The sequence below is a fragment of the Diadema antillarum genome, unplaced genomic scaffold, assembly GCF_040938485.1.
Source record: "Diadema antillarum isolate AM-2024a unplaced genomic scaffold, OU_Dant_1.0 scf00000029, whole genome shotgun sequence".
Classification (NCBI taxonomy): Eukaryota; Metazoa; Echinodermata; class Echinoidea; order Diadematoida; family Diadematidae; genus Diadema; species Diadema antillarum.
The window spans coordinates 5,173,695-5,197,725 of record NW_027270918.1 but is presented as its reverse complement, the minus strand read 5'-3'; the positions used below and the strand labels follow the sequence as shown (position 1 = coordinate 5,197,725).

Below are 24,031 nucleotides of genomic sequence, written 5' to 3'. Positions count from 1 at the left end.
GATTTGTAGAAGCCAAAGTGTGAAGGCTCATGTGTGTGATATATACAGAAAAAGACTGACAAGTAACCTGGATTTCCCTGCTTACAAACAAATCCCTTGAGCATATATTATCCTCTTAAGGACAAGTATGACAGGCTCCCTCCACAAAGCAGTCAAAAAATAAGCAGCTTACCTACCTATGCATATTTATGTCACATAATCTTATCAGTCATGTTCTGCTTTACAAGCTCATTTCATGACACCAAGCAGTATACTAAAAAAGAAGAAATATCTGAATATTTGCACTGAAAATATCTGAAAGGTAATTGAAGCCTTAGTACTTGTCATCAAATAAGCTTACTCTGTTTCTACGGCATTGTAGCTTGATTATCTTTCACACACATTCTCACTAAGCAAAAACAAAGCAGCAAATGAAGAATTTGATTGCAAAATGGACTAAGCACCATTCGTAATATTTTAAAGTAAGTCCATGATCAGATAAATCAAGATAAAACATTTTCCAGTGATACCTCCCTTTTAACGAAACAAGGAATGTTCTTGAAGTGGTGATTAAAGATATCCCAAATTTCTTATTTTCTTTGTTTTTAGCAGCTTTAATCGCAATTATCTAATTTTAAGAAGAATGGAGTTAACTCCTTTTGCAATCAAACTCTTCAAATATTCTTCAGTTTAGCCGAGTTTGGCATGATGAAGCAACTTAACTTGCTTAAATATGATATTTCACATCAGCTATCAACCATAAGTGGTTTGGTAATGAAATCTGATGCATGTTTTTGCCATGCCACTGGTCATCTACAGAAAAAAAAAAAATTGAAGAAATCAGAATGGCAAACCACGATATCAAGTCTCACTGCCTTTAAAAGCATACAAATGCTGATAATCCCTCAGTCCACATTGGACATTAATACTTCTATTCCTCTGAGACTTCCAGAAAACTAAGGGTGATGGTAGACTAACAAAATAAAGTAGATGTTTTGCATGATATCCTCTTGTTTGTAAAAGAATTGTGGTATGCCTTGAAGCTAAAGCACTACACACAGTGACAAGGTTGTTTGTGGAAAGAGTCAGGTTAGTTCAGAAGATAACAGATAGAATTAGTCTAATTGCAAGAACATTGGGAAAGTTTAAAATAACAACCTTGAACTCAAGCAACTTATTTGCCCTTTTATGTGAACATGAATTACAATGACACTTAAGCAAGTGAAAATTTTTCAAATACTACCAAGGCAAAACTTGTGATTTGCACAGCTCATAACATATTAGCAAGTTCTTGCTTGGGTTGATAAGCAAAACATTAAAACACTCCGTAAAATAGTTTTACCTACTGATGTCACAGCTTGATAATCTTTTCAGAGGAAACTGACATTTCGAAGCTGATCTTTACCAGCAATCATCTGATGAGCTATCATCTTTGTATTTCTTCTGCTGAGGCTCAGTGGTGAAGACCATAGACTATCAATCACAAGGTCTCTGGTTCAAGTCCCCTGGCTGAAGCAGCTGTGCCCCTAGGCAAGGCACTTTATCCTAATTACCCACCACTCTGAGGGGACTTCAAGCCATCAGTCCAGTGGTTGCTTGGCAACAAGCATATAATGCTTCCTTTTGGGTCACATGAAACAAACTGATTTAAGTAAGGTTCTGGATTTGGCAAATTGTGGAAGGAAACCTCCTGAATTCATAGCTATCAAGAATATTAATCTTTGTCACTTAAAATAAGTTACACTGAACTTCATATCCTCTCACATCATATTAACTGCTGAAGGAGTATTATATAATTTCATCTACTTCATCATTCAAATGTAATAATTTGTGACAAATCTGGCAATCTGCACGGCAAGTTAGGAGATAAAATAGCTTCTGTAATACCAGTATGAGACAAACTAGCTTTATTTGATAAGACATGCACCTTAGTTTCAAAGACATTTGTTTTAGTCTCTATGTAACTGAAATATCATGTTATCAGGTGGTGTATCTATCACTTTTAAGGTATTTACTCTTATTCTAAATTCTATGTGTTTACAACACAAACTGAAAATTAAATGAGAAGACAATAAGTTGGCAACATGTAAACCTGTTCTCTTATCTATCAGAAACGTTGCCATCACAAAAATCTGGTTCAAAATTATTGAAAGCCCTCTAACCTACTTAAAAATCTGACGATATTTCAATAACATCCCCACAGTGTGGCATATACATGCGGCTACATGAGATATACTCATCCACGGCCAAAAACCTGGTCACCAGCGGATCACGAGACCAGCAACAGGCCCCGGTAACTCCTCCGGCCGTTATCTGATAGTTTCCAGAATGTTTACGAGTTCAGCCTTCCATGATGGCACCTCAAAGCTACATGCATTGTATGAGAATTGGTGCGCAAAGGATAAACAAGCTCCGAACATCCTGGACGAAATTGAATACTCGTTAGTATAGCAACGTGTGATATACGACAGAAGCCATTTCCTGTCCTAGGTACAATAAAGAGCATTTTAAGATGCATGACACACTTTCCACGCAGTACACATATCTACATCTTTCATATTCCTCTCCACTGGTCCCATCATCGACAGAAATCTGTAAACTCATTTCAACTCTTAAGAAACACCTGTTTCAACTTGCTTCGCCATCTTCAGTATTATCATCATCATTATAGTAATTTATATTGCCTGCAGTGATGTAACATCAGGTAATATAATTCCCAAATTTGACTGGCTGCTGACAGGGACAGAATAAACTGATGTGAATCTATGCAATCCGTTATGTTATCAAAAGTATTGCCTTGTTTATCATAGTAATATAACACTTGACAGTCTTTTGGAAGTTACATGTATATTTTCCTCTCTAGAAAATATTTTCCCTCAGCGCTAAGCCCTTTAGGAAAATATAATCTCTCAGGGAAAATATAACTCCAGTGGAATATCAAGTATTTCATTACACCTCTAGAAAGGCAATATCTGTATAAAATCAGCACGTAAATCTAGATTAAAATGTTATGAAAAAAATTAAGGAATACCTATATCGATGATATTCCACCCGTTGCTGGCTTCCCCTGCCCTAACCCTCCCCCCCCCCCCCTGTCACTGATACGTCAGGCAACCACCAACACTTCACACACACACACACACATATATACAAATGAAGAGCAAAGCATTGGAGGAAGCCTACACTAAGGCCTTCATCCCAGCCTAGAGTAGGACTTTATATTCCCTTCACGTTTGCTAATGACACCAACAGGGGACTAAAAATATTTTCTCAAAATTTTGTCATCAGCATACCTTATGCGTATAGACAGAAAGTGCTTGAGCATCTCTCAGAACAGAGCTCCTGGTACAAGATAGCTTTATCCTAGTATATAAAGTTTCACATACTATTATTAATATTATTATAATTTATTCGGCTTTCAATCACAAATATCATATTACATTTTTCGAAATCAGAACATACACTGGAGTGGTAAGGGTGCACCAGGTTGGGTAGCCCGGGTCTGGAAAGAGCCAACTAAATGACTTGGGCCCTCAGGCCATCCTCCCCAACCCACCTGGTGCACCCAAAGCAGTCAGTTTACAATATAAAAAAATACAAATTTCATTACGAGGCATACATAAAAAAAACAAAAACAAAAACAAAAACAAAACAACTGTTTCTTTGTAAGTGTCAATTCAAGATATGTAAAACTACCAATCTTTCTTATTCCATTCAAATATCAGAGGTCATTTTCTACATAAAAAAACTAGGAAAATACAAAAGACAAAAACTTTCTACAGCTAAAATAAACTATAACAGTTTTAACCAATGTAAGATGTTTGTATCATCTCATTTCACTATTTGAATTTGGGTATTTAAAATTAAAAAGAATATGGAGAAACCCCCCTCAGTAAATCCTGCATTGCTGTGGTGTGCACAATGCTCCATTTCTAATCTTCCCCACCTCCATCCCCTCCCCCTTTCCACCCCTCCCCCCCCCCCAAAAAAAAAAATGGGTGTGCAATGCATACACCAAAACATGTTACTATCTACCCTAGATAAAGCAAGGCTGTAAGTTTGTGTCACGGAAATCCAGTCTCTGTAAGAGACTACAGATGGGGCCTTTATGCAGGATGTCACTTTTCTTCATGGCAGGTATAATTCCACCCATGAGTACACATTCAAGCTATTCCCTAGCAAGCCACCCATCCCCCCCCCCCCTTACCATAGACAGGATATACCTATGTACCTCCGTGCCGTAGAGCAGTGTCTCGGCACTCATGGGTTTATGCATGAACAGAGCGGATGAAGACTGACGTTCTGTCTGCTGCATCAATCTATTGACTTCATGCTTCACAAGATTTCTCTGGTCCTTGCGATGAAAGCTCGTTTTCTGTTGTGCTACGAGTTTGTTTGTTAGTTTGTTGGTTGGCTTCTTTGTTTCTTTGCGCATATATATGTCTGTGCAGAGTGTGTAGGCTAAGTTTCAAACTCCCCTGCATTCTTTTTCTGTACTGCCTATTCCCTGCCACGTGGATACGACGCACCGACGTCGTAGGTTTCCTTTTATAGCAGATGTGCACATTCACTGGGCTGACGTGAGGCCCGTTTTAAGTAGCAGTGTCTGTGTACATTTAACGTTGATGGTCACATGACCTTTAGCAAACTGCTCCCTCTAACTACAAACAGGTCCCATAAACGTAGTGGATAAGCACAGCATAGAGCAGAATACAGAGCAGACATTGGCTACTCGTAGAAGGTTAAAAATGCCTCTCCCGTCTCACTTCCTACTTTATCGGCCTCTTCCGCGGCACCGTGATGGATATGTCAGCGCTCTGTGCATGCACACGGCACGACCGGTCGTATCATTATCAGATTGAGATGACATTCTCAAACGGTAAATCCGGCTAGAGTAATTTGGCCCTGGCCGACACCCACCTGTATATCGCCCGTACATTGTCAGTGAAAACTGATATTCATTTGATTCATGACCTTCACAGGTTGCTCACTCAATGGGGAACATCAGCCCTTTTTTCATACAACGGGGGAAAGTATTTCCTACATTGATATTCATCATAAATATCCTTTTTTTTTTCACTCACACGAAAGTCTACTCTGCCATGAAAACTCTCATGATGATATCTAGGAAAAGATTAAGATTTTTTGGTGTTTTCCTTCAATGAAGATAGTTTGCTTTCAAATTTAAAATTGTCTATGTCCACTATGTCCAATTTTCTTTGATATTTTCCTGAGATCTCAATATGCTACTCTGAAGTAAAGTGTTTTGAGCTCTTCTCTTTTTAATCAAAATCCTTCTCTGAAAATAAGAAAACAGAGTTTCCTCATATCTTATCTTTCTTCATATCTTATTACTTCTTGAGGCAGCTGTCATTCAACATGTGGGGGAGGGGGGACTGAAATTACTATCTCTACATCAAACCTTTCATTCAGCAATAGTTAATAAGTCATCTTTTAGAAATTTTGAATGTTGCTAAAGTCACTTCAATCCCTACTAACCACTTGTAAGTGCCGGTATGTAAAAGGAAAATAGAACTACATCAGCCAAACAGAAATCCTAACTGCTGAGGTTGCTATGACAATTCTACAATAATTAAGAAAGTACTACAGGCTTCTAGATGATGACAGAAGCCCTTGTCCTCATTGTAAGAAATGAAATACTCCAAGGGTACCAGAAGGGAAGAACAAAGGTCTGATAAGTTTAAATGTAAAAATTCTACTTGGCAGGACTGAATTCCAATCCAAGCTTTGACTCTGAAGACATTTCACCTGCACTTCATGTTTCTATCATTTATATTGTGATATTTTCTAGCATTACTTTTAACTTTTTAAAAAATCTTATGTGTAAATTAATGTAGTTTAATTTGAATATAACTGTGTCAATGGAACCACGTTATAAGCTGTGCTTCTTGGTGTCCGTGACCATCATTCACTTATTGTCATTTAAACATGCATGTACAACAATTTAGTTATCACATCAAATTGTCACTCAAAACTGCCCATAGTTGTTGCTTTGTATTAAATTCATGAATTACTGGATGAATAAATCAAATTTAATTGAACTGACATAAGATGTTGTTTCTGCATAGGAAATATCTCATATTCAGCATTTCACCTCCCAACAATGTTTCCTATCAATCATTTTCATCTTGTGTTGAACAACTGCATTCATTATTTGCAATTTTGAGCAATTTGAGAGGGAATTAAAAAATGTCCTTACTAAAACATACAAAGACCTCTACCATCATCAATCTAATACAACAAAAGCTGAAGAGAATGCTTACTTATTCTCTTGCAATATAGTGCATTTGATAAGGTAGTGTTCTGTTTATTCACTAAAATGATATTTTGACATGTTCTTGACAAAATAATTTAAGCACAGCCACATCACAACAAAATTACCCCTATACCCTGCATAATTTCATATATGGTGGTTTTAAACTATTGATACAATAGTGATAAAATTAATTTAAGTGTTATTCTATTACTAAAGTATTTGAGTAATGCATTTGTTGACAAATACCTTATCAAATGCTACAGCAATCCATACTGAAGGCCATATCACAAGTTTGACACAACATGAAAGAATGACAGCTAAAAAGACTTTGACATCCGCAAACTGAGAATATGAAAAACCAAAAGGGTCATGACACACACTTTAAATCAATAATGATAATGATTCACTGTATAAGTAAACAGCAACACCTCCAGAAGACCAAATATCGACTGGAAAAAAAAGAAAAACTTTGGTAAGCTCAAAAGAACACTTTGCACACCCCATATAAACACTGGAAATCAAGCTACTTAAAGCAAGAAAAATGATAAGCAAAATCAATGCGGCTTCCTTTTGAACGTGTAGAGGTCCGATGTCAGGGTTACAGTTCCATTTACAGCAGCAATGCACTGTGACACAACACTGAATAATGTAAACGGAGGACAAGAAATGATCCCAAATAATACTGATCGTCTCTCGGTCACTCTGGAACAAGAGTTTGAGTTATCATCACACGGGTAATGGGGGGAATACTGAAAACAGGAACACCGCAGACTGTAATATGTAATCACACAACATCCAGTAATATGCAATGAACTATATGCAGTGGCAACTGCTTCGGAGATAATATTTTGTATGATTACATTGTCCTTTGAATGAAACTAGTCACAAGAGATAATGCAAACATCACTCGATAATATGAATTAAAACTGCAAACTGACTGTCCAGAAATATACGGGGGTACAACAAATCAAATGAAATGGAACTTACAATGCCTATCCACTGAAGAACTATATATTTTTTTATATTAAAGTGTCTTTTATATTGGTATACATTACATAACAGGCTAATGGATGGTCAACAGTGATTCTGTGATGTCTTTTGTAATGCAAGATTGGCGCCTTAGTGTTGAAATAGAATAATTTTTTGATGGACAATTACACATAATAATGGATTCCATTGGTATTGCAGGAAAAAGTGTCATATCGTCATATGATGTGTTATGACTTCATAGAACTACAGTATTAGCTGAAGTTGTGCATGGTATATATGTGAGTCACCATTGTACGTTCAGTGCTGCCTGGATAGTTTGAGGGGATCATGCAATTTATGGTGAATGAAAGGAGGATAAAAGTAGATATTTCAGATTCATAAGTTAAATCATGTGACAAATGGTCATGGAATCACGACTCAAAATGTCATAAAACAGGTGCATGAAGAGAAGATGTTAATTGATTTGTGGCTATGGTGAGAAAATTTATATATATATATGGCAAAGAGTATATTTTGTGAGGGCTTTCTTATTGACTGTTTTGTACTATTTTAAACTATCATGTAATTTCATGGCATGACATGGTGCATCTGCTCCATTAGAACTGATACTAAAGGAAAAACATACTCAAAACTTGTCTGCATGCAGAAGGAACCAATTCATGTTTATTCAAAAAAAAAATGAATATAAAAATAAATTATAGAGCACACCATAACAGTTGCTTCTCAACACCAGCACATATATATCAAGTCGTCGCTCACCAGATTCATCAAAGGTCATGAATGCAACGTTTGAATGTTTTGATGAAGGCGTTTGAACACGAGAGAAAGAAAGAAATGTATGAGATACAGAGGGGAAATATGGGAAAAACATGTACACTCAAGGAAATCAAACAATGCACTCTCATAAAAAATCATATTTACATATATTTTCACGCATGATTAGATGGAATAAAAAAGTGTGCAAATACACTAGTCATAAGAAGAATGTGGTGGCAATCTCTTAGAATCCATGAAGTGAATGATTTTGCCACACACAGTGCAATTATTATTCTGAATAAAGCGTTGATTTTTTTACCTGGTCCTGATAGAGTAGTTGCGTCTCTCTCTCCTGAAGAAACAAGCGAGTTGTAAGAAACAAAATGGTATTTACTTCAGGTTTGAACGGTTCGGTCACAAGTCACTTGTCCTACGAATCTAAAATCCACAAACCTCAACACAGCTGAACAAACAGATTCTACAAATCAAACTTGTGTAGAGATACCAGAGAGAAAATAGGTATCATTTAGCATTTCCAACACAATAAGATCAATTTATTTCCACTCGGCAAGCTAGATAAATCAATTTAATTACTATATTTGTTTCAATAAACGCTGATACAAACTACACTACATACAACAAATTTGCTTTATGAGGGGAAAAAATGATCAAAAACGTTTTATGACATCATCCACAGTGTTATTGTGTGCTCAAGTACCCAACATTTACTTGGAACATATAAAGAGCAAGAACCCCTATTTTAAAACTTTCATGGAATGGCGGGGGGGGGGGGGGGGGGGGGTCTCAGACAGGTTGATTATACTTTACAGTCATGCCTAAAAACTTATTATAGTGATTTGACAATTTTCTCCATCTTATTCTAATGGTACAGGTCATCAACATACACATTTCTTTTTTTTTTCATGAAGAGCACTTGCAAATGAAAGCATCTACCCTACTGAGCTGTAAAACTTGCCATGGATGTGGCAATGATTATGAGAAATGAATACACCGTTTCTCTGGATTTTTTTTCTTCTTCAAGCATTCCAAACTTGTGGCGCTGAATCCCTCTCACGGTTCTCTCTTCACTCAAATATCAGTCGGTAATGAAGAATTTCTTCCCCGTTTCCTTCAAGAACGTTCCGCAAACCGCCGATGCGGAAATTGGCAAAAAACAAAACAAAAAACAAAACACTAAGAGAAATAAAAAAGGAAAGAAGAAGAAGAAGAAGAAGAAGAAGATACCCTGGATAGAAAGATTCCTATGAGAGTCTGACACAGCATAATATCTCCTAAATGGTCTCTGGCGACACCACAGACTGGTAATTCATTAGAGTCTATATAGGAGAGTTTTCTTGGGGAGAAACGCAGCAGCAAGGTACTTGCTAGACTCTTGACACATGACGAATGAAGAGCAGAAATGGGACAAGAGCAATGCAATGTGAAGTTCTGGCATGGTGCATATCCCTCTTCCCCAAAACAAAGAAAACTGTCAGCTACTGCCAAGTTCTTTCTTTCTTTTTGCCTATTTACACTACATGCTTCTGAGCATAGCACAGTAAGTATTCCTGCATAGCTCTCAATGTACATATGATTTATATAACTCTGTGATCTACTCTGCTGTTCAGGCAGACCCGAGGACTTAAATTTCCACTCCTTCTTCAAGTTGACTGTGAGGAACAATATAAAATCAGATGAAGCCAGATATGTTGCTCTGGCGACTGGTATGCCTCTGCCATATTGCATGGTTCTCCCAATAGGTCATTAGTACATCTTGGCAATGTGAGGCAACAGCTTTACATGACTGGCTGGGAAAAAAAAATGCGATGATATGTTTGAAACTTTGGCACAACCACATATGTGTTGAGTGTTGACATTCCTTGAACAAGGTTTCATTTGGATGGCTAAATTGTTTCACAGATCTAGCATTTTGGGAACTTGAGTATTTTTACTTGAACTTCATCACTCGCCCCTTTGACTCCATGGGCCACAACTTTTTTTTCAAATAATCATTAACTGGTAATATCAAATTTTCACAATGAGATTTTGAGCTACGACATCCATAGATATGGGGAAAATGATAAAATTTTAAAAATTTGACCTTGACCTTAAACATGTGCACCTTAAAGTTGATATGCATAGCTTCATCCACTCATACGTACATACGCCCAGTTTCATTTGGATACCTCAAACGGGCCTTAAATTATGCTGCCCACACAATTGATCCGAACAAAAGGACAGACGGAAGGGCAGACGGATGGATGGACAATCTGAAAACATAATGCCTCTAGCTACACTTTGTGAAAAGAATACGATTTAAATTCATCAAACTCAGACAAGGCAAACAAGCAGGTATGAAATTTCATAGTTTAGCATGTTTTTACAAAAGAGTCACACCAGCCATGACCACTGGTGCATAACTTTGCGAGGTAATGATTCATCAAAGTACTCGAAAACATTCCAATCAGTTTAAACTGGCTCAAATTCATCCTTTACATATAAACCTGATCTTTCCAACATTTGAGAAGCGAGGGCAGTACAATCCTAATGTGTAAATCCTTATGTGTTTGCAAAATTTGAGGGCCAGCCTTACTACATTCATAGGGTAAGGAGATCTGAATAGTCGCCATGACCTACCCAAATTCCACACGGACCAAAAATGGACACAAAGCCAACACACTCGATACACCCCAACACCTAGCTCTGTACCCACTCCCGAGGTTTTCACACCATTCAATCTACCAGAGCTCTGCCTGAGTCCCCAGAAAAGGAAAACAAAACAAAACGAAAAAAAAAAGTCTTCTGTTGGCTCCACAGCACTGACCCGATCCAAGAAACAGGTCGCGTAGAAACCCAATCAATCCACCCTATCCCCACCCCCCCCCCCCCCCAAAAAAAAATGGATGCACATTTGACTCAGAGGTTCTAATGAGAGTTAAATTCCCATTTCTGTGGATATCCCATCCCCCAGAGTTTTCTCAAGGCCTTCCCCGCTCTCTTTCCAGCTGTACCCCAAAACTGGCATACAGACAAAGTGGCAATGATAATGCAATCTATTGGCAACAACTTCAAAGTGTGATACTGCTTGTGCAAGTAATGACCCTGGAATAGTATTTTCATAATCTCCATTTAGTGCCCATCTATGGAGGGAAGGACAGGATAGCAACTAATGCAGAATACTAATAGCATTAATTGATAAAAGTAAGAGAACAAGAGAGAAAGAGATAAATAGACAGACAGATACATAGACAGATAGATATAGATAGATGTATAGATAGATAGATAGATAAATAGATAGATAGATAGATAGATAGATAGATAGATAGATAGATAGATATATAGATAGATAGATAGATAGATAGATAGATAGATAGATATATAGATAGATAGATAGATAGATAGATAGAGAATTGAAAATAGATTGAGAATTTAAGGAAAGCATACACATTGTAAGAAAAAAAAAAGAAACATACACTGAAAAACTGAGAAGCAGAAACATAAAGGCGGTGATAAAATTTAGAGAGGAGCTAAAAATTGGAAATGATAATAATATTATGTGAACATGCTGTACAAAAAAATATAAAACTTTGATTGCATAAAATCCCGCAAAAAAAAAAATATGGCAGAAAGATCAGGAAAAGTGATGGGGTAGGGAAGAGATTATTCTAAAAATACCAAAAGAATGAAGGGGGCCAACCTGGTGAGGAAAGGCTGGTTAAATGCTTAAGTTGGAGAAGGGAGAAAATAAAAGATATGCCCCCCCCCCCCCCAAAAAAAAAAAAAATATAAAAATAAAAAAAAAATAAAGAAGGACAAGAAAAATGAATGAGAATGGAAGAATTCAAAAAAAAAAGAATCTGCAAGAACAAATGGACAAAATGACATTTCAAAAAGAGAATGATGCAACAAAGAGTGAGAGCCATCTGTAGGAAATTTGAGATAACACCGATAGATTTTAGACAGAGTGAAGGATACAAATTCTCCGATTAAAAAGTAGTTATGTCTGCAGTGAGTGTTACGTAGTTCTCGTCTATAAAAAGCAAATGGGAGCTTACAGGACAGGGAGAGGTAATCCAATCTACAGCCTTTCTGGAGCACATCGATAGCGGACATCTATACCCGATGCACGGTGGAAGCTTCTAAAGAGAGGTTATCTGCAAATCTTTGGCTGCATCAGCTAGCCACATCCAACTAAATGTAAAACTCAGTCACAGTTTGTCTTCGAACTCAAAGCTGACGCAGTTTTGTGTCCGTCTGATTGAGTTACTTGAAAAACGTCCGGCGAAGCAACGGGAAAACGATCTCTCGTTTTGATTCAGTTTCGTTCTACAGCTGAAAATCTACTCCAGTGCTTGAGACGCAAATGTGTTTAAAACCACTTCATCACCAGGTGACATACAAGCTGTGTTCTCATGCTTTTGACAAAAGCGGAAAAAGAATAAAAGAAGACAAAATTTTATGTGCTGCAAAAAGGCATTCCATAAAGTTGCAGAGTCTCCCTTTTTAAGGTACATGAAAACAACGAATGGTCAATTTCCGATACACCTGAAATTGCATCTAGAGTCAACAGTGTTAATGTTCAAATGCTGTCATTTCCAGAAAGAGTTGTTTTGAATAAATCTGAATTTTAATATCACAAAATAGAGAAAAAGTTGTGTTTCTTTCAGAATTTGTACGAAAAACAAATGTATTTTCGGTCTGACATTGTGTTTTTCCAGTTTATCTCATTTTTATGAGTTACAATAAAATTTATCCAAAAAATATGGCTGGCTTTTTGATGTTGTTGTTGTTTTCATGCAAGGTAGCACATATGTGAAAGTTTGAATGATAATAAAATAAAATGCTTTCATGCATGAGTTGAATAACAGGTGTCCTCTTTGAGTTTGCCACCTTTTTTTCTCAATACAAGTTCCTACGCTGTTTCTGCATTTTTTTCTACTTTAGCCCATAACATGAATTTGCATGATAAGATTCATTTGATTTGAATGGCAGTATTGTACTCTAAAAGAGAAAAAAGAAACAAACAGCTTGCTAGAAAGAAAAGGAAGATTTGCTTTAAGAGAAGTTTTATGCAAAATCAACTGATTTTATTGTTATTAGTGAACACATGATTAAAACTACGTATTTTGCACTGGTCTCCTGCTTGCATTTAACCACTTTTTATGTACTGAGCTGCTAGGTCATGGGTGGCTTCACAGGTAAGCAGGATAATAAATCAAATGCTAATACAAACAAACAAAATAGCTACAGACACCTTATGGTTGCTTATCTTCTTCTTTGTGTTTAAAAAAAATACGAGATAAAAGCTGTGAATGCACAAATCTAGGACATAAAGCTTTCAAATATTAAACTGCAAATATGGAATCAACATCTGAAATATAGACACGATTTTACTAACTACAGATAGAGCCATAAGTCACACATCAGTCCAGCTACATGTTTTGGTTGTTATGTGTAGGTTGTGTAGGTCACATACTGTTTGTTTTTACCTGAAAGTTTATGTATGCATTGTATTATCGTATACAGGGCTTCCTTGAAAAGCAGGTCTGCTGGCTGTCAGCAGAACTGAACGGAATGTCCCTGTTAAAAGATGTTGTGAATAAATGAATAAATAAATAAATAAATGTGCTGTTCTATGATGCTCACACAAGCACATGGTGAAAAAAAAAAGATGAAGATGTATCAGAAATGGCAAAGGCATATCTATACAAGAATTGTGTGAGTGTGTATATGTATGTCTGAGTGTATTTGCAGTAGACACACACACAAAGAGAGAGACAGAGATAAATACACCAACTCTTGAAACCTGTCAATATTTGTTCAACTCCATGTCAGACAATAACTTAGGCACCTAATGGAATGCGAAACTGGACACCCGATACAGATGATAATCCTACTCATCACATCTCAGTGAGAACTCTGTGTACTTTTAGATACAAACTGCACATCTTCAAGTCCAATCTCTTTGCCTTCTAAAAGAGCATATCATTTCTACTTTTTTGTTCTTTTTTTTTTTTAACAGATGTCTGAAGGTCAGTTTTCCTCTCCAGAGGGATCCAATGCATCCTTGACATTAATATGCACTTTTAGATGCGAGTAAAACTCGCTGTGCCATCACAAACTAGCTGAAGAGAGCAACCTAGCAACCGCCTCCCTCGTGAAGAGGCCTGTATTCCCAGGATGAACTCGCCTCTCACTGCATATTTCACTGGATGGGGCTTTGCCACCATTTCGGGGCAGAGGAACTAAAATACTCTGGGTCTGTGTTTTATTTCGTTTACTGCACTATTGCTCCATCTTTCACATCACAGAAAACTATCTCCTTGACCTTGACGTTCCTCCAAAAGAGGAGTTGCCATGGTAAATCGTTTGTCTTCATCTTGCTCCCTAACGAGCATCTTCCACTACCAATTCTGCCACTCTGAAACTTTCTTCCACCTCATCTCTGACGCAGATTATCCATAGTTTTTGTAGATATTGTTTCCACACATGCTCCCTGTATATCTTGCCATGCACGATGACGATAGATTTGAAACTAAGACAACAAAAATTCAGACTTACTACATGTCATATCTTATCTCACAGTAAAGAAGGGATTGTGCTTTATGCAAGGGAGAAAAGTGGCTAGCAAAAAGGGACAAGAGAAAGGAAAAATCATTGCATCATTCCACAGCAGATTTCAGTGATCAAATTTCAAAGAAGTTGTGAATGTCAAGTTCCAATCAATTTCAATGAAGGGATTAAAACATTTGTAGCCCATCACCCCCAAGACATCCTAAAAACTCTTACCCCATTTTTTAAAGACACTGCACATATCTTTTTAAATTATGATAAAAAAGTGCTTGATTACAATCACTCAACTGATGAAGAACGTTAAATGTAACATGATGTATAGAGTAAACTGTTCTCTACTCTTATCGAGGTTTGGATAAAATCTTCCAATTTTAGTCCACAACGTAAGAGCCAATTCTTTTTCTCCCTTTTACACAGTGCACAAATGATTCTCACTCGTCCAAGCACGTGATTTGAGGATGGCCAGACATCCGGAGAAGAACAAAGATGCGTTGGCAGACAAGAGAAGTAATATAAAGCCCGTCGTGTACTCCGGCTGAAGTCGCCCTCGCACAATGGTGTCTTACGGCCATTTCAAATCTCGCACGATAGCCCTCAAATTACCGGCAGCTGGCCACGAACATTATCATGCATGTGTGCGGTGAATTTAATATGGCCTGTCCCGCTGGATTGGCACCACGCAATGGAGATATTGGATTCTCGTCTCCACATTTTTATTGAAATATCTCTCCCTACAGAATTCACCTCTCCCTGACCACAGGAATTTATCAAAGGTCATCATCACCCTCTCATTTTTTTTTCCTAGTCCAGTAATCAAACAAAATTTTTCAGAATCAAGAGCAAACACAACGTATAGAGACATTTGTCCTGCAGGTTCTGAGTGATTATATGTGTAAATGAGTCCAAAGTCTTGCAATTTCAAGAAGTTAAAAAAAGCTAAACCCAGCAGCATAACTCTTTTCCTATAAATATTAGAAAAATGTAATCCACCAAGGGAGACGTATCAAACTTTCCAAGCTGGGGAAAAGTAAAATCCTTGTAAGACCAAAGGAATTTTCATTTTCATTTTTTATAATTTATTCATTCATTTTTTTTATTTTTTATGCTGTGGAGTGAGTGCAGTAACAGATGTTTCTTTCTTTTCTTTTCCTGTTGCTCTCTGTGAATAAGGCTGTATGCTTGATCTGTATTATAACATTATGAACATCAAGTGAGGAAGAAGGAACTAGCCTGGGAGGAACCCATTCATATACAGTAGTAATAAAAGAGAAAACCTCTCTTAACTGTACTCTCTACACACAAAAAAAAATTATAATGATAAACAGATAGAATATTTCCTTCATTCTCATAAGTAGATCGCTTTACTGGAGGCTAATGAATCATGAATAAGACCAAGGGAGAATGAAAGAGAGGTGAAGCATTGGGTATTTGTTAAAATATCATGGTGCAACTGCCATAAACAGGCTTCAGTTCAGTGGTATTGCCACTGCCCAGTAAGCAGTAGGGGATGGGGGTTCAAATACAAGGCTATTTTCTTCTTTTTTAATAATATAGATCAAGCATGCAATCTTATTCATGGAGAAGAATGGCAAAAAGAAGACCTCTGTTAACATTTTTTTTCTTGTAGACTCTGCTATAAATATGTATCTATAACCAACAATGAATCAGATATTTCTTCAAGGGTAAAGACGTAATTTGCTCCAATAATTTGTCATTCCAGTTTGTCAACAATTATCAGTATCTATCTACTTAACAAATTTGCCATTACCGATATGAATTGTTTTCAAACAAGCTATACTTCATTTGGAACAGCGATTTTAGTCTTGAAAAGGCAGATGCGATTATCAATTTCATTCAAGCATCTGCTTGAAATGTTTCCAATTTGGCAAGACCTTACTTGCAAATCAACAAGTGACTAAATCTTCTAAAGCTCTTTCAGATTCCATTGTATGTATAGTTCATTACTTTTGTACGCCAAAGATGACTGAGCAATTTCACACATGAAAGATCTCTCAAAACTTGATGTTTCACAAATACCTGCAGTCACTATCAACCTGGCTAATGAACAATGAATAAAGAGCTGACCATGATACACCACCTGTACATCTCTTTGAATATATTTCTCAAAGGGAGATTGGTACCACTCTGTATGCGGTTGAATTAATAGATGCGTTCTCGAAAGTGAAAAGTACAAGTCCATGTGGTGACCTCCTTGAACAATTGTATTTATTTGGGATAATTGCACTGTACACTAAAGGACACCAATTTTACAAAATTCTATCAAAATTCATATGATGAACTCGTTGAGAATCGTGATCTATGGGATACTTTTTTGTACACAAGAGAGCATTTGTTCCGCCATGCTGCACGGTGTATTCTGCCACACAGACCGGGCACAGTCGAAGACATGTCGGTAATTGGATAGGCAGGAGGGAGGTAATTAAGACTGACGAGCAACGCGCTTCAGTTGAGGGCTTTTCGCACTCCACTGCATTCCCACTCCCTCCCTCTAATGTCATTATCCACTGTGCTATCATGCGCGTGGCGGGGGAACTTGTTGATTGCGAGACGAAGACGTGTCATGGTGCACTGCCAATTTGAAGGCGTCTGCCAGATTAGCATCTAGATAGTCTTGGGATGATCCCAAGACGAGGCTGATTTGATCTTTCACTGGCACAAAAAAGAAGAATAAATAAATAAATAAACTGAACTAAAGGGAGAAGTCTACCAAATTGCTGCTTCAAGGAGCATGCCCTTTGCGAGTCTCCGTGAGAATAGATAAAACTGGCTTGAAAATTGGGAAAATAGCTCACGGTAGCATCGTCTTTGAGCAGTTGTCATAATTGGACAATCACAACATGGTTAATTATGTGACATTGATCGTAAAAGCAAGATTGATGGTTAGCTCCTCATGGCACTTAAATACATTCAGAGTTTCGAATTTTTATCATATCAATATGGCAGAGACTCCAGCCCTTAGCACCTTCTGATCTGGAGATTCTCCCGCCTGAAACCCCTAGCAAACGGGAGACTCCAACTTGATGTGCGCGAAGCGCATATCACGAGCGCAAAGTTCCTTATGGCCGGGGTCCAGGGCCCGCTTGGGCCCTGGAAGCTCTAATAATTAGGGTTCTTGATGCTCTCTCGTGCTATCTAAGGCTTATTTTTCAACATACGAAGACAAAAAGTAAGAAATCATTTCAAACGGGAGACACAGAGCCAGGGCGGGAGAAATTAAATCTCAAGCGGGAGAACAGGAGATTTTGCAAAAGTGGGCTTTCGTCGGGAGATCTCCCGTTGAAAGCGGGAGAGTTGGAGTCCCTGATATGGTACTCAATAAAGCAGTATGTTGTGTTTTATATTTACATTTTAATAGGTAAGCATTTCTAATGAGACTGCAAGGGGGTATACTTATTAGGGATGGTGCTGTGATGTGATGCAAAATATTCCGCCTTTCAAATTGCTAAATGAGTTAGAATTTGTTAATTATACCAAATTTTCCCAGCTTCCGGGACTGTGGTCTAAAATAGATGTCCTTGTCTGACTCTTGCTTTCAAACATGAATGATGCATCCTTGAACATGATCATCAAAAGGTATCCAAGGATACACAAGGCTCCACCCATGGGTTTATCATGAATCTCACAATACATGTTGATGCCAAACACTATGTGTTGGGATTTATTTCACTAAACCACTGTGGAAGCACTTAAAGGGCAAAAAAAACCCCAAATATCAATGTGAATTAAGTAAACGCAGCAACATAAGTAGAACATATCGGCGAAGATGGAGGAAGATTGGATAATCCCTTGAAAAGTCATCAATCTTTAAAGTTTTGGTGCCGCCATTGCTGCATGAGAAAACTATTACTGTTTGCGATGTTACCTGACAACACCAGAGCACCTTAAGAGAATTCTATGAAATCTTTTTTTTTCAATAAAAAGTACACATTCCCTTGTTACTGACAGTGAATAGGGTAATACTATTCCCACTGCTTTTAGACAGAGGTAAGTGACAGAGAAAAGTGAAAATGTGTAGAATATTCTTCATATTTTTTGAACACCATTGTCCATATGATGTCACAGAATGGTGTAATCTTCTGATCCATTGATGGTGGCACTGAAACTTTGAAAATGCATAACTTTTCAATGGATTGTCTGATTTTCCTCAAACCTCACTGATTTGTGCTAGCAATATTGCTGCATTCCCTCCACCTAAAAATATTTGGGTTTCATTCTCCTTACATCCTTATGAGCAAGCTGCCATGGGACCAAAGCTTGAAGTCCCCTCCAAAGGCCTATGCAATCAAATGCCTTGCCCAGGGGCACAACCACTGCTGCCAGCAAACTCAAACCAGGGACCTTCATACAGAGAAGCCGTGGTTTTCTCCACTGGGTCACAATGATTCCTATTATAGCACATGAATTTATGAAATACAGCCTACTCTTATCTTTTTATCACTGAGAAACATTTTTCCTCTACCCACTATCCTCTCAATCATACAGAGACTCTCACTATTCCAAAACCTTGCTATTTCCTCACATAGCCTTTGTTTGCATTCTAACTCACTCTTTCCAAAATGGCTGTCATACCAATACAAGATGAAGTGAGTCTCAAATCCTGCCAAACACTTCTTCTTCTTCTTCTTCTTTTTGACACAAGATTGACAGAAAATCATTTTAAAATCTTTTTTTTTAGGCGTGTCTGCAGTCAAAAAACCCTGGGGAGTCTAGAACTTGAATAGCAGGGCTTCTTGCTGAATACGTCAATGCCAAAAATTCTGGCAGAGGATTTCACAGCCTGGAACATCGCCCATATAATATTTCACCATAAGGTCCCGCGAGGGAGCCCCGCATGGTGGACTGACAATCGTGCTTTCATCGAATGCACACGGTGACACGAATGTGATTCAGACAAAATTAAGCCGCTGCTCTGCTCAGGGGGCATGATGACTAATTCACCGGTTTCACCTTCCTGAGCCAAACGTTCAACGATGAAAATCGACGGAGTCAGCATGTGGGTTCTGTCTATCTTCTACAAGGTTATTCTAATTCTGCAAAGTATAGTGCTATTGCAAAACTTTCATGAACAATTATTGATTTCATGCAGGAGTACATCATTAAAATAGCAGAACAATAAGGCTGGTTATCTCCCTGGTATGATTAAAGATTGATTGCCACGCTCATACGTTTGTTCAATTATTCAGAAACGTATGACTATTCTTTCAACCTCCAATGGCGTGATGGAATTAACCAGAACTGACTTGATGTCAGCAAGATACACGGACCAAAACACAGAGTGGGATATGATAAAAGAGCAAAATCCTGATTTCCTGTGATATCTAGTGGCATTTGGTTCTTTTACAGCTGCATGGTCTGCATTTGCAAATCAAAGGGAGGGGGTCCTCAAGACAGAAAAGACCCATACCTAACATTTTAAACCCATGTGGTATTACAAAATGTAACGTTACAGTTCCTATTGACATTATACCATCAGAAATCAGACATGTATCCTACAGAAGTCAGATGTACTGTTCGACAAACCCTCCCTTTCTTTTATGATTCCTCTTATGAAAATTGAAAAAGATTGATATGATCAAGTTCATACTAACATGACCCTAAGATTTTCTTTATGAAGTCATGAAAAAAACAACTAAGAGACTGCAAAATGTTTTACAGCCTTGAAAAAAAAAAACATAAATAAATTGCTACTTGAAGTAACTACACTCAAACACAAGAGGCGAGAATTCAAACATGTTTTAGTTATGGTTTTGCAGAGTACCAAAGCGACAATATCTCATGCAGTCTTTTGCTATAGCTTGAGTTGGAACCAAGTGCGAGCATGGTTAGCAGCAATAGTGTGCAGATATTTTGGCCAGGTGAGGTTGTTTAGAACCAGTTTCCATGGCGACGAATAGCTATGACATCACACTTTGGTACTCTATTGAATTACAAGATGAGCAAAATGAGTTATTTTATTTAAACTGATACCTTTAAATGCAAGCTATATTATTCATCTTTGCATGCATGATCAAATTTACAGGAGGAGCATACAGTCCGATCAAAATACATTGAATTACAGATGCAACATGGCGCCTGCCTTGGCAAGGTGAATGCCTAGAAAAATGTTTCCTATACCGCTATGATATAGATTCCATGCATTGGAGATATTTAGCATTTTAAGAAATTTGCATACGATAAAAGCTGAAGTTTTTGCACAAATAATTTTTGGCTCTTAATTGCATGAGATGAATTCATGTGTTTTCAGTTCTGCAGAAATAAAATATGAAAAAGGTGTTACATGTAACAAGCAAAAGAAATTGTGTGCTTTTATTTTCACACTAGATTTTTGTTGCACAAAATGAAGAAAAAAATTCCATATTGCAAATTCCACTTTTATAGTACTTAACAGACCTTTCTGTCCCCCCTCCCCCTTTATTTATCTACTTTTGATTTTACATGGAAATGCTGTCTGGTTCAGGTTTGGGTTCTGATTGGCTAATGCAAACAATGCTCTGGTGGGCTTGCTATCACGGTGCAATGGGCAAGGGCATTTTTTATATCAACAATTAAATTCTAAAGTGACTGTCAAAAGACATCACACCGTTAAACCCATAGTATGATAAAAGAAAAGGGGGTAATGCATGGATCTAGAAATGTCAAAATAACACCCTTCTTCCTATTTTTCACTAAATACAATTACCAGAACATTGTGTGTTCTCCCTTGAACTATGCATATTCATATTAATGAATAGCATCTTGATTAACGCAGCTTATGGATTTGATGCTGCTAGGCAAGTCATCTATTTCCCATTTTTTGTTCCAATATTAAGCAAAATCTGGAAGTGAAAATATGCTAAATACAAAAGAGGTAAATATTACTAAATGCTTACTCTAGGCATCAAAGCATGAGAGCTTATCTCTTCTATTCCTACACAGCATCTGTTTGATAAGCCATGATGCAAAAAAAAAACAAAACATAATGCCTGATGATGCAAAGGAAGACTTATTCATGCCAGTACCATTCAAAAAAAAATGAAAGAGCAGACAGTCATAAGGATACACAATAAATATCTTCCCATGCAGACGATATGTATTTCAGGCAACAAAATGGCCGACGCTGTCATGACGACAAGGGTCTTCCTCATGAATAGACAACGTCCCCTGGTAGCAACTCCCTGAGGAGACTGTGGTTTACTACTGCCAGAATTCCATTTCTTGGAAACACGCTAGCCATATCGAAATGCGATATTTTATGCACGACAGTTGTATACGACATCTTTGTCGCCTGCATGGTTTGATTCCCATACTGCAGAAATCACCAAATATAACTATGATTCTACCTAAGGGTCACCAGATGATTAAAATGGATGGATATCATCTATATGAGAACAACAACGAACCCAAGCATATCAATTCACTGTTCCAACATGAAATTAAAACATCCTACAAAAGATATAAATAGGCAGCAAAGTATCTAAATTTCCTTAATGGAAATTAAATCTTTTTTTCAAAAAATAGCACACAAAATAGATCAGTATAAAAGTGCAGCAAAGGTATTGATATTTGCCTGGATGAAAAGTACATCTTCTCACATTAATATTCCTTGAATAGGAAAAAAGAGAGATAAAGAGATAATGGATTCATTACCTTCTCTTAATCTGTCTTAATCTTCTGGAATATTTATATGTCTGCCTGGATCTTGCTGGAAAGTCAAAAAGAACTGGTGCATTTATGAGACGAGACACATCACTGCAACAAGCACTTGAAAAAGAGACAGGAATTTTATCTTACCACATCTAAAATTCTCTCCTCCAGGTCTTGGTTGATTTCATGCAGCTCCTGGTGGCTCTTTTCCAACCTGGCAAGAAAGAAAGAAAGAAAGAAAGAAGAGTAGAAAGTTTAGCTTGGTAAGGACAATATTCACACTGTCTGTAATCAACACAAAAATAATTCCTCATATCCAAATCCACTTTACATTATGTCCAAGTATATGATGTTCAACCTTCCCTTCTTTAAACTCATCAAGAATAAGTAGGAAACAATGGTAGATTTTAATAAGTTTTCAAACATTTCATTGCACGAAAATGTTAAATGTTAGAATCCGATAGGTTTCAAGAGTTATAAGGGAAATTCTTGGGCATTGCATGCATCATAATGGGCAAATAAAATGCCTCAATCAGGGAGGCATTAATCTTTCTTTGTGATGTCACAAAAAGACATCCTAATCTTTCTCATGGAGCTTCCTGGAGAGGCAAAGGAGACTTGGCAGCTCCGCTGATGTTTTCTAAAAATCAACAATTGGAAACACACGCCATACCGTCGCAAGTCACTGGAGAATACACAAAACACTTGTGAGCCATCATTCACATGGAAGCAGAATTGCAGGTGGTATTAACTGTCAAGTTTCTCCCCTCTTCTCCCTTCCCTAACCCCCCCCCCTTTCCCTTCCTTCTTCATGTCTTCAGGTCCCATCACAGTCAGTTCTGCAAAGCTGGGAGACTGTCTCCCATGGGATGGGACAATGTTTGAGACACACGAGGCAGATGAGTTACAAACAATCAATCAAGACCAGTGCTGGTTTTGTCTGGACCCAGTCTGCCCTTGCTAATTTATTTGCCACATGTGTCTGCATACATCTAGTGCAAGCCCCTATGAGCTTCGTGCCAACAGGCGTCTGTAACAGGTTGGAAATTGGAGCCTTGCGCATATGGAAATATACACAGAAGTCTGCTTTCCGGCTGCAGAAATTTGCGCTTTTCGTCATCACGTTTCTGTACTGCCTTTCTGGTCCTGTTTAGACACCGCAATGAGTCTGCCCCCAAACTGTAAACTGCAAGCGAAATTCCATATACCAGATATGTTGTGAACTCAATGACCTAAATGTCTATCAAAGTGACCATACACTTGCACACGAGAGTAATACCATGTACATACATGAGTGTGGCATTATTCAAAGTATGCAGTTTGTCAATGGAAATGAATAAAGATTGAGCTACACAACAACTCCTACATGAGTGTTAAATTTACAATCATTCAGACTACATACACACACCCAGAATCAATCTTAACTCTTTTGGAAAGCACCTCCCGACCAGGAATGGTCAAACATAATTTGAGAAATGTGTGTGATGAGACAAAGATAAAATGGCTCATGTTTGCTTCTGGACTTACCAACATAAGTCAGGGAGCATGAAATGTGTCTCATCTCTAAATATATCAATGAATGAGTTCTGTTAGTATTAGCAGTCTGAAAGAGCTCAACGAAGCTTCGAGTTTAAACAAAATATTTTTCCCATAAAAAATAATTCTTCATCCACAGCACTTTTAAGCTTTTTCTTTCAGTTTTTCCCGTTTCTATTTCTCTATCTATATCTTTCTCCAAGAAGTAGTTCTGTTAATAACTCACTTTTAGAAGGTCTTTGTAACTTGTCAAATTTAGCTAAACCCAACATTTTT

General features: G+C 37.5%; 1 protein-coding gene across 1 annotated transcript in view; it reads right to left on the bottom strand.

Annotated features, from left to right (window-relative positions):
- Positions 1–24,031, bottom strand: part of LOC139738465 (uncharacterized) — a 122,847-nt gene that overhangs the window by 26,986 nt on the left and 71,830 nt on the right. Inside the window, exons 4-5 of the mRNA XM_071649093.1 lie at positions 22,367–22,433; positions 8,322–8,354 (exon numbers count right to left, since the gene is read on the bottom strand). Of these exons, the coding sequence (XP_071505194.1) occupies positions 8,322–8,354; positions 22,367–22,433 (100 nt within the window). The remainder of the gene's footprint in view (positions 1–8,321; positions 8,355–22,366; positions 22,434–24,031) is intronic.